Source organism: Mytilus edulis, chromosome 2, assembly GCF_963676685.1.
Source record: "Mytilus edulis chromosome 2, xbMytEdul2.2, whole genome shotgun sequence".
NCBI lineage: Eukaryota > Metazoa > Mollusca > Bivalvia > Mytilida > Mytilidae > Mytilus > Mytilus edulis.
The window spans coordinates 78,502,910-78,515,352 of NC_092345.1; the positions used below are offsets into that span (position 1 = coordinate 78,502,910).

Here is a 12,443-nt window from a genome sequence, read left to right on the forward strand (position 1 = left end):
TAAATGCTTTGGTTTCAGAGTTATTAGCCAAAATCTACATTTTACCCTTATGTTCTATTTTAGCCATGGTGGCCATCTTGGTTCGTTTGCTGGGTCACCGCACACATTTTTTAAACTAGAAACCCAAATGATGATTGTGACCAAGTGAGGTTAAATTTGGCCATGTAGTTTCAGGAGAAGATTTTTGTAAAAGATTACAAATATTTATAAAAAATTTATCTCTATCTATAAAAGTATTCAAGATAATAACCAAAAACGACAAAATTTCTTTAAAATTACCAATTCAGGGGCAGCAACCCAACAACCGGTTGTCCGATTCATCTGAAATTTTCAGAGCAAATAGATCTTCATTTGATAAACAATTTAACCCCATGTCAGATTTGCTCTAAATGCTTTGGTTTCAGAGTTATAAGCCATTTATTTTAGTGGGTACTAATTTTTTTGGATTGTGGAAACCTTGCATTTTCTTGAATATGTGATTTTGTGGTTCTGCAAAATTCTGGATACAACTTTATAGAAATTTGTATTTCGTAGCACATTTAAACTTGTGGTTCTGCAAAATTCTGGATACAAATTTATAGAAATTTGTATTTTTTAGCACATTTAAAATTGTGGTTTAACTGCACCCACGAAACCTACAAAAATTGGTATCCAACGAATTATAATGAATCCACTGTAATTAACCTATTACCCTCAACTGACCAACTAAACCCTGCAACCATTCACTGAACCATGAAAAATTCAAATACACCTCATAAAGATACTGTGGGCAAAATGTAGTTTTAAAACTATTCCCCATAATTTGCAAGTAAAAAGACAGCAGTAGAAATTGAACCAAGAAGAGAGATCAGGGCAAGGTGACTTGAGTCAGGCAGACCTGTTCACCTTATAGCTATTTGCTAGACTCTGAGTAACTGAGCAATTGAACTTATTAAAAACTATTGGTTCTAAAGAGCTTATGTTGCTCACTAGTTCAATTTACATCTTCAACAATAGTAAATCAAGATTATATACTAGAATATAATTCAGTTATGTTTATTTGTGTTACTTCATCTTTTAATTGAATTAAGCCATTCCAATTAATATTTTATAGCATGCCTCTTTATGTTGTCATGCGACACTATTGTTTTAGATAAGGGTAAATGTTTGGTACCATTGAAACATTTAAACCCAAGTCAGGAATCTGATGTTCAGTAGTTGTTGTTTGTTAATATGGTTCATAAGTGTTTCTCGTTCTTTTATTATAGATTAGACCTTTGGTTTTCCCCATGTAAATGGTTTTACACTAGTAATTTTTTGGGCCCTTTTAGTTTATAGCTTGCTGTTGGGTGTGAGCTAAGGTTCTCAGTTGGAGACCGTACCTTGACCTATAATGGTTTACTTCAATAAATTGTGACTTGGATGGAGAGTTGTCTCATTGGCATTCATAAAACATCTTCCTGACCTATTGCTAGTTTTGCGAAAAACACAATTTCTAAACTAGATACCAAAAGACGATTGTGGCCAAGTTTGGTTCCAATAGTTATCAAAAGTACCAGGATTATAATTTAGTATGCCAGACGCGCATTTTGTCTACATAAGACTCATCACTGATGCTCATATCAAAATAGTCAAACAATACAAAGTTGAAGAGCATAGAGGATCCAAAATTCCAAAAAGTTGTGCCTAATACGGCTAAGGTAATCTATTCCTGGGACAAGAAAATCCTTAGTTTTTCGAAAAATCCAATGGGTCCTGTATATTCATAGATTTTTGAAACACTAACCGCAAACAAGGACTGACAGCAAGTGAGGTGTATAGCACACATGTGTAGCCAGGTGACATTGATAGCGAAAATTTGATTCTTTCTTCTTATAAAGAAATATAATGTCTTGTATCTCCGTATATATACTGTTGAAGTAATGTTTGTGACTGGAAGACTGAATGAAATACAAATGATCTAACTGTAACATATTTTATTACTGTAAATGAAGTACTTAATAGAATGAACACTGTACAAACAATAAAACTGCACACATTCTTTGTTACTTAATTCTTGTGGTAAATGTTTGTACTAAATATCAATAATACATATTTTTTGTAACACAATTCTGTACAGTATTAAATGGTTTATCGATATAGTTCCCTTATTATGACAAGACTTTAAAGTATAATTCTGATCTTGATAAACCCAAAATGAAGTGTTTCGTTAATAAATGATAGAAAACAGGCTTTCTAGCGGGTCAATAATTCTTGAAATAATATTTTTTCAAAGAAATGTGCAATTTCACAATAGAAATATTTGAGAATAGAGAAGTGTTTATTATCATGACTTATTCACCAAGTTGGAAACAAAATAAGATCTGGTAAAGTGATATTGAGATATGAATATGCTAAGCATCTGTAAGCAGGTTAACACATATCAATACAAGTGTTATCACTTACTGAGGGGATAACAGGGAGAAAGGGGGTGGGAGAAAGGAGAAAGGAGAGGAAGGTTGGGAGAAAGGAGAAAAAGTTGGAGAAAGGAGAAAAAATAAAATATCTCTCCTTTTAAAATTTTTTCTAATATTTCAAGAAAATATATCTCAAAAGGAGATATTTTATTCTAATGGGAGAAAGGAGAACGGGGGTAGGAGAAAGGAGAAGAGGGGTGGGAGAAGGGAGAAGGGTACTCCCCTGTCCTCCCCCTCCTTACTACTCAAAATAGATTTACAATATAATCCAATGTTTCATACAATAATTTACAGCTCATTTGTCATTCATATATATTTTTTAAAGTTCATATCTACATCTATAAGTTACCCTTTATGCTTTAAAAGCTTTGATTTATCAGCAGTATAATTGTCTTCAAATAAAGAATTCATATTTCTTTATGTGTTTGTGTTGGCACTCACATGATACATATTTTGAATCTTGACACAATGCATCACATGATAAATCACATGATACATATTTTGAATCTCATTATCTGTACACTATGACGTGTCACAAAATAAATATTTTGAATCTTTACATCATGCATCACATGATACATATCTTGAATCTTGAAACTATGCGTCACAAAATACATATTTGAATATTTACACTTTGTGTCACATGAAACATATTTTGAATCTTTTTAAACTATGCATCACATGATACATATCTTGAATCTTGAAACTATGCGTCACATGATACTTATTTTGTTTTACTCTATATGTCACATGATACATATTTTAAATCTTTAATTAATCATTATGTTAAACGTTTGCTGGTCTCATTTTTCATTTATATATGCCATCATTGTAATATTCCCATACAAAAACTTGTATGTTGAAAACCTCCTGTGAGGTGAGTAAATCAATATTATACCTTAACTATAAGGCAATCATTGCACTATTCCATTAATAACAAATAAAATGGGAATAAATGTTCAACAGTATGTTTTTCACGAGTCTAATTGTTATGTCTTGCAGCATCAAAAAAATCATAATATAGATCTAATGCACAATATAATGTCTTTTTCTCAAATTTCAAAAAGAAAATTATTTGAGTAATAATCTGGTCCTTCAGAATAAATGCTTATGTCTGCCAGCAGATTTAACATTCATAGCACACTATTGGTATGTTCAGCATTAGAAGATTATTTTTGATTTAGTGGATCTAGATCGGCTAAATTAAAGTCTTCTGTACCAAATGAGAGTCCTTGACTAAAACCAGCCTGCAAAAAAAATCAAAAAAATCTATTAAAAACAATTAAAACTGAAGAAAAAACAAGATTTGAAAAAAAAAATCAATATATTGAATATATTTTAATTGTAATAATCAGCTGATGCAAATATTCCTGGAAGAAACAGATTTGAGGTTGATTTAGATCATACATATAATTAATATTTTTTCAACTAGATGTATATACTATTAAATTATATGTCTTATTGAGGCTGTGGGCCTTCTAAATATACTGTTTTTTGTGCTTCGTGCTAACCTGGTGAGTCATAAGACTTTCCAACTGATTTTTTACAGTTTGTTCTTAATTTGTGCTGTTATACCACTGTCACATTTAGGGGCAGGTTGAGCACTAACAAATATATGAAACCCCTCCACATTCTTTTTATGAATGTCCCAAGTCATGATCCTATTTGTTTTTCATTAATTGTTATAGCATAAATCAGGCTATTTGGTTTTCTGATTTAAATTTTTCACATTTTGTCATGGCAAGGCCTCATTCACATTACTATACAGTATGAGTTTTATTAATTGTTGAAGGCTTGAAGGTGAAATAAAGTTGTCCCATTGGCAATCAAAAGAATTTTAGCTTTGATAAATTTGAAATTTTATTTCAGTGTCTAATAGCAAATTTTGATAGAAAATATTTTCCCTAAAATACCAATCATAAAAGGAAATAGATAATCTGATGTTCAGTAGTTTGGTTCATAAGTGTTTCTTGTTTCTCGTTTGTTTATATATAGATTAGACTGTTGGTTTTTCTGTTTGAATGGTTTTACAATAGTCATTTTTAGGGCCCTTTATAGGTTGCTGTTTGTGTGAGCCAAGGCTCCATTTGAAGACCTTACTTTGACCTATAATGGTTTACTTTTACAAATTGTGACTTGGACGTAGAGTTTTCTCATTGGCATTCATACCACATATTCTTATATCTATAAGTATATTTGTTAGTTTCTATTTTTACCTGAATATGAAGTAAATGAAATAGATTTATCATCAGATTATACCTTTAAGTATAAGTATATCTGTTAGTTTCTATTCTCACCTGAATATCCAGTAATTCTCTCTCTGTTGATGACACAGACAATGTATCTGATGTGAATGGATTAAATTTTGACGGTGACGATGGATTAAATGCTGCCATACCAAAGGGATCAGCACTGTTAGGCTGGGGATTAAATGATGGTGCACCAAACGCATCCACTGCTGCAAGTAAAAAGCATGCATTGGACATTAATGGAAAATAACAATTCTCATTACATTTCAAGACAAATATCCTGTAACTGTCAAATAAAATTGTTGTTTTAAAAACTGACTGTGCACACATATTCTTAACAAGGGATATTCTAATAGTATCCTTATACTTAATTGACGAGAATTAAAAGTCAAAAACCATCTGTAAGTTAATAATGCATATATTATTAACAAGATGTTCTAATCCATATATAAATGTCTATCTTACCCTTATCATTAACAGCAGAACTATCAGTAATTGTAATAATAGTGATAAAATCTTATTTTATAAAACAATATGCTAATATGATATCAATACTGTAAATTCAGAAACTATTGCAAGCATTTATTATTGTGAATTTGTCATTTAATTTATGCGATATACGGAAAAATCCTGTTTGATTCATATACATTTTTTTAGAATGCAAGTTTTAATTATTGCGATTATAACGCTGTTGCATTTTTCAAAATAATAAAAACATCGCAATAATTTCTGAATTTACAGTATTGAAATAGCAATCATATAAAGTTCTAAAACAACAAAAAGAAGATTACTAAAATAGTAGAAAACAGGTCAGCAAAATATGCTAAAGAAATAAAAATGCATTTCACCTTACAAATATCCCTTATACTGCTTTGAACTACAAAATATTTCGATCAGTATGATAAATATGGCTTGAAGTCTGACACACATAACTCTCTCAGAAAGACAAAGAAGGGTTCAAAGTATACTCCACTCCTGGAATACAGATGTAAAACAGTAATGATGGTGATGTAAACTTACCGTTGGGATATCCAGCTGGACTCAATGGTAATGTAGGTGAAGAAACTGATCCTTGTGTCCTTGGCCTTGTACTGGGAGGTGGTGGAGAAACTGAATACAAAATAAATTACAATAAATGGATGGTGAAGGTTGGTAGGAATCATCCTTTTAACATATTCTTAGTTTGATGAAAGTGTCATTTGTCATATCCTGTTCATTACTACAGAGACAAACACATCCAGTGGTCATGCATATCAGTTATTGCTTTCCTTACAGAAGGAGAGTAAAGAGTGATGAGGTTTATGTTTTTTAAAACATAACCAAAAGCAAACAACAGTAATATACCATTTAGGTCAACAATTTTAGTAAAAATATAAATTATAAAACAAGAATGTGTCCATAGTACACCGACACCCCACTCACACTATCATTTACTATGTTCAGTGGACCCTAAAATTGTAGTCAAAAGTCTAATTTGGCATTACAATTAGAAAGATCATATCAATAGGTAACACGTGTACTAGGTTTCAAGTTGATCGGACTTCAACTTCATCAAAAACTACCTTGACCAAAAACTACCTAAACCTGCAACTTGCACTATGATTTTCTATGTTAAGTGAACCGTGAAATTGGGAGAAAAAAATCTAATTTTGAATTTAAATTAGAAAGATCATATCATAGGGAACATGTGTTCTAAGTTTCAAATTGATTGGACTTCAACTTCATCAAAAACTACCTTGACTAAAAACTTTAACCTCAAGCGTGACGGACGAACAGACCAACGAACACACGGACTAAGGGACCCACAGACAAGAAAAAATAATGCCCCTCTACTATCGTAGGTGGGAAATAAAAAGAGAGATTAATTCAATTATAACACACAGATGTCAACTTTTGAAAAGTGAATATAAGGATTTTGTGTCAGGTTGAAAAACACCATATCACTTCTTTTTATTTCATTTAATGAAACAACATGTTAAGTGGTTTAAACACATTCTATTGTGAAAACAACTAAATAATATCAAATTTTACAAGACAAACTGATAATTGTGAAAGAAGCAGATAGACACTTCAAAATTGAATGGAAAACACTGGGAGCCTCCCATCTATAACTGGAAAGTTAAAAAAAAATATATACTAAAACCACATTTATATGTAATTAAGGATATCTTACTTAGACCTGCAGCAGACGGACTATTTCCATTAGTTGTCAATGACTTGGTTGTAGTTCCATTGACAAACTCAAGTCGTGGAGACTCCCATCCTGTACTAAATGTCACATCCGTCTGTAGAGACAAAAATATATATACATCATTATTTATTCCATGAAATTAGTTTATCTTTAACCAAAAGACTTCAGTTTAATTTAACAAAACTCTAAAAATGTTAACAAACCTGCAAATTTCCAATTCACTCAAAAAGGAACTACAAATTTCAGATTATCTTTTAATAAATTATACAGAGAAAAATTGGTGCTTTTTGTATAAAAAGGCCTAATAAATCTTTACATGTACTGTCAATTTGTAAATAATGAATGTGTAATAAGGTGAACACAAAGATATTCACTAGTCTATACAAACTATTACTAAAATGAAATGTAACTCAAGTTTCTACAAAGCTGTACTTTAAGCATATCAAAAGGTGATTTTTTTTATGGAAATATGGACATAGTTGAGCATACTTTCAAACATTCAACAACGTACTGTTTGACATTTTACTTTTATTCTTGGAATTTAACCTCCTGTAAATTTAAACAGATCAATTCTTAAAAAGTAATTTGTTCCTATGTTTGAATTAAATCAAAATGAAACTGTTCATTTAGTATTTGATATAGTCAATGTAACCAATCATTAAATAGGTACCAGCATGACCAATGAACAAATCTGAATAATATGTGTACATTCATATGTGACCAGCATGCTGTTTTGGGAAAACACTAGTGTTTAACGTGGAAATCAAAATCAACATATTAAACAATGAAATAATAATACAATAATCTGCATTGCCAAAAGGTAGCACTAAATAGCTGCAGCAATTACCGCTCAATATTTCAAAAACCCTCAGATTTATTCTCTTACATGGTCTGAGCTGAAAGCTAAATAACATTATTTATCGAAATTTTAGAATGATTCTCTTTATTTTCTTTCTCATATCTGATACCTTTCTGTATGTCAAAACATGATTGACTTTAAATAGGATTCCATCAAAAAATGTGTTCCACGATACTTCTATGAATTCCAGAATTTCCAAAAATTAATTACTAGAAGTCATTTACAGATGGCATACCTATACCATTAAGCATTTTTGCAGCGCTCTATTAATTGAAAAAAATAAAGGGCTAAGTAACAATTTCATGCATTTGTGTTAGTACATCTATCACCAAGGGAGACAATCTACCTCTGGTACATTTTTACTATCATCTGTAGAACTCTCCTCTTGTAAGGTAGAATCAGTTAAAATCACATGGTTGGGATTCCCATTAGCAACAGCAGGAGCAGGTTGCATAGCAACAACAGTCAAATCACTTATCTGTAGGAATGTTACCAGCTATAGTCATTTTACTTGCATATAATTAATTAAAAACATAACACTCTCTACTGACTAACCACCTGCATGGAATATTCAATTTGTGAATCAAAACTGTGAACTAGTTATTTCTAACAGTGAAATCTAAATGCAGTGCAGTTTTTCTACCAATGCTTCCCCATCTGCAGTTAATACATACAGAAATCTTCAGAAAGATTTCAGAGCAGAACCTCAATTTTTATACTGTAAAAGTGGACACTTTCACAGGTTGTTGTTTTCATGATTTTGATGGATTTACCCTTTTTGCACAGGGGTGAAATGAACAAAATGGAAACCCTTAGCAACAATATTGTTGATTCTTCAACTTGTTGGAACAGGAATTTTTTTTGTGCATATAAGATGATAGCAAAATAGTTTTAAATAACCCAGACATAAAAGTTTCCACAATTACAGTAACTAAATGCCTCAACCAAAAATGCTAAGTATAAATAGTTATTCTTGTTTTAAAAATTCCAAAAGGGAACATATATTTATACATTATTGTAGTAATAAACCATTTGAATCAAATACTAGTAAGAAAAAAATATTAAAAATTGGAAAACTTGTAAAACGTTAAGTATAGGCTTCCCATATGATCACTTTTGTTCTCTGCCTACCTAAAACATAATTACACCACTAGAATTTGCCTCTTCTTTCTCACCAAATTTCAGTTTTATAAACAATAGTAATAGAAACTATAGTATATTTGACATAAAAGACATAAGAGACTTGACCTACTGACCTGATGACTTTTTTTATACTGTACAATGTCATCTCTATCCTTTAACTGTTCTAATTCTTCAACCCTTTTCTTCAATGTCTGATTCTCCTGTTCTAAAGACTTTACCTGAAAGAAAATATAAATAGAGAAAATCATATGGCTTTTTCAATATCACACATACCTGCCAACTTTCATAATTTAGGAGTGAACTATTAGATTTTGACCACTTGTCCAAATCGCTTGATAGGGATTGTGAATATAAAGCTCTAAAACAGTATTTTGTTAAAAGCATATCCAACAGTTTCAGGGGAGGTAATAACAAACGTAACCGTCGTCTATTGTTTCCCGTAATTTAACGTTGTTTCAACGACGTCATAACGGAATCACCATTGGCTATGGCCTTCTGGCAAGGGCGGTTTCTTTCCTCAAAGGAAAGGGCAAGGCGGGAATCGGCAAAAAACTAATACAGAATATTAACAGAAATAGAAGTCAAATCTTAAAAGATGTTGTCCTCTTGGTTCATATTAAAAGAACTGCAATTATCTTTATAATTATAGACAATACTCACCGTTTTATTAAAATTATCTTCAATATACAGTACAGTAGAGAACAACGAGAACAAATGAGTAATAATTTTTTTTTCATTAGAATGCAACAAAAATTGTAATAAATTCTTTATCAAACTTATCCGAGATTTTTTCATTCAGGATAGAAAACTCAAAGTTTGACTCGAGAAAAAAAAAAATAAGTCTCTTGATATGAAAAAAATAAAATACGCCATAAACTAACATGTATCATTGCATCTAGCATCTAGCTTTGTGTTGAAGTGCATTTCAAATGTTCATTTCTTGCCGTTGTTTGGGTCCATCATAACGTTTTTGGATTTATTTGAGTAAGAATTAAAGCTTTAAATGGTAACGTTAGATTTTTCTCACCATCTTGAATTGGTTTGCTTTATTTTGAGCCCTATTAAATATGTGTATGTTGATTTAAAAATTATATTTCTTTTTTTAAATAAAACACGTTTTTTACTCAAAAATTGCAAAAATTGTTCAATTTTCAGCAGCATTTTTTGCAAAAACGAAATCGACAACGTATATTTTTTTTGGCAAAATTTGATTCTCTGTCAATTGAAGAATGAAATTTCTTACAGGGAAAAAATTCTCACCGTCAGAAATAAACTGTTGGATATGCCCTTAAGATCTACACAAAAATATGTTGGCTCCTGATTTTAAACCTTACCCTAGGGAGGCAATATTGATCTGCCACTCAAAATCATGTTTCTTGTAAAAAAAGAGCATTGCAAATATGCAATACATTTAAACTTATTTGGCAATTTTTCGTTATATTCCTCTACAGATTTGTATGTCAAAATTGTAAAAAATGCTATCATGTTGGATGAATTTATATGGTTTTTTGATATTGATAATGTTTACATGACTTCATAAAGGTAAGGTGTTTGATAAGGCCTTTGCAATTGTTCAGTGTGTGGACACAGTGAATTCAGCAATTTTTCCTTTAATAAAGGGACATAACTCAAGAATGGTGAAAGTGATCTGTGTTTGGGGTTGATAAACATTGTGAATATGTTTGATAACAATGGTCAATGCAAACTAGTTGTTCATACTTTTCATGTCAGGGCCTTTTATAGCCAACCATACAGGATGGATTTTTCTCATGGTTGAAGGCCATGCGGTTGTCAAAAATTATTTACATCCACTTTATTTGAACTTTAGTGGATAGTTGTCTCATCGGCAATCAAACCACATCTAGTAATAACCACATTTTATAAAGTTAGAGAATTGAACCATTCTCTGGATGTAAGTATGTACAAGCGGAAAAGGGTAAAACTTAATGCCTTAGTAATATCTCTTAATTATGACCCAACAAAATCTTGTTCATTTTTATCTTATATCTATCCTTGGTGATGAGACTGATTTAATTTCATATTTTGATTTTATTTTGTCAATTTCATTGCATTTAGAGGGAGACAAGAAAAACACATTGGATCATGTGACTCATTCTTTAAAGGCTCTCACTGGTTATTAACCAATTTTTAATTCCTAGGAGATCAGTATGTGCTAAGGTTTTGTTTAACAAATCTAACTAGTTAGTCTTCTCCAATTACAATGAATCTTTGAAAATGAATGGGAATCCCTTAATACATTTCCTTTGCCAAGAAAATTTTCCCAAAGGAACTACCAAATAATGCAAACCTAGCAATACTAAACAGTAAAATATCTTTAACTATCAGTCATAAGGTACCAAGTATGACCTAACAATATCTTACCTTTTTCTGTAATGTTATATATTTAGTCTTCAAATCTAGATCTCTTCCATTTGTATCTAAGAACTTTTTATAGGCTAGATCAAAAGCTTGTCCTATAGTTAAGGTAATCTCCTCCGACTGAAAAATTAAATTTAAAATCATTATAATAGTAATGTAAATGGTTTATCAAATATGAATTTCAAACGAAATACAAATGGGAAATTAATATTGCATTCAATTCTTTATTTATTTTGGTATAACATTCATGTGACACTTTTAGTCACAAGGCAAACTGATAAGGTTTAAGTCTTAGTCAATGTAAATAAGTAACCCTGGAAATAACAAGATATAATTGTAACAGGATGCTGTTACAATGTATCTAAAACAGTCCCTTTATCTAATATCCAATGTATCCTGTAGAAAATATATGGTTTACAGGTTTTGATCTCAATCACTTTTAAAATATTTGAACATTATCTATGACAGGGAAGAATAATAACAATGAGAAGAAGAACTGAGCAAAAACAAAAAGTCTTCAAACTTTGATGACCTAGTAAGTGACTCAGGAACTGGAAATATTTGGTCAAATTGAACAAATGCAAAAAGAGGACTTCAATAAAACAAAATCTCACAAAATATAAAAGTTGAACACAAAATCAAGAAAACATTGTTGTAAGCCCCTTTTCAGACATTTTATTGATGATACTGATCGTCCTTTGGTGTTACACAAGATTTTAATTTCTTTTATTTGTTAACATTTTTGGGAGGGGGATATGTATTAATGAGATAACCAGATGCTCCGCAGAGTGCAGCTTTATACGACCGCAGAGGTTGAACCCTGAATGGTTGGGGCAAGTATGGACACAACATTCAAGCTGGATTCAGCTCTAAATTTGGATTGTGATTAAATAGTTGACACAGCATAGGTTTCTGACACAGAATGAATGTGGTCTAATGAACTTAAAAAAAAATTCTGCTTATGAGCAATTCACTATGCTGTTGAATATTAATCCTCTCAAAAAAAATTTTTGAAGAAATTTTCTTTTTATTTATGAAATCTGAAATGAGAAAAATTGACCCCCCCCCCCAATTTTTTTTTCACATCCCCCTTTCCCTTATTCCAAAACTGATCTCAATTCAAATTTCTAATGGAGTTTGCAACAATAACTACTCATTTAAATACATCATAAAATATTAAAATGTAA

At 31.0% G+C, this 12,443-nt stretch overlaps 1 protein-coding gene across 15 annotated transcripts in view; it reads right to left on the reverse strand.

Annotated features, from left to right (window-relative positions):
- Window positions 1-1,938: 1,938 nt before the first annotated feature.
- LOC139513023 (PTB domain-containing engulfment adapter protein 1-like) overlaps window positions 1,939-12,443 on the reverse strand; it is a 43,135-nt gene continuing 32,630 nt past the window's right edge. For 10 of the 15 annotated variants that reach the window (XM_071301089.1, XM_071301094.1, XM_071301090.1 and 7 more), the window contains 7 exons: window positions 11,260-11,376; window positions 8,991-9,095; window positions 8,081-8,212; window positions 6,858-6,969; window positions 5,705-5,794; window positions 4,733-4,893; window positions 1,939-3,682 (listed from right to left, as the gene is read on the reverse strand). In XM_071301089.1, the coding sequence (XP_071157190.1) occupies window positions 3,605-3,682; window positions 4,733-4,893; window positions 5,705-5,794; window positions 6,858-6,969; window positions 8,081-8,212; window positions 8,991-9,095; window positions 11,260-11,376 (795 nt within the window). In that variant the 3' untranslated portion in view covers window positions 1,939-3,604. The remainder of the gene's footprint in view (window positions 3,683-4,732; window positions 4,894-5,704; window positions 5,795-6,857; window positions 6,970-8,080; window positions 8,213-8,990; window positions 9,096-11,259; window positions 11,377-12,443) is intronic. The other 5 variants (XM_071301099.1, XM_071301100.1, XM_071301101.1 and 2 more) reach the window with 1 other exon arrangement.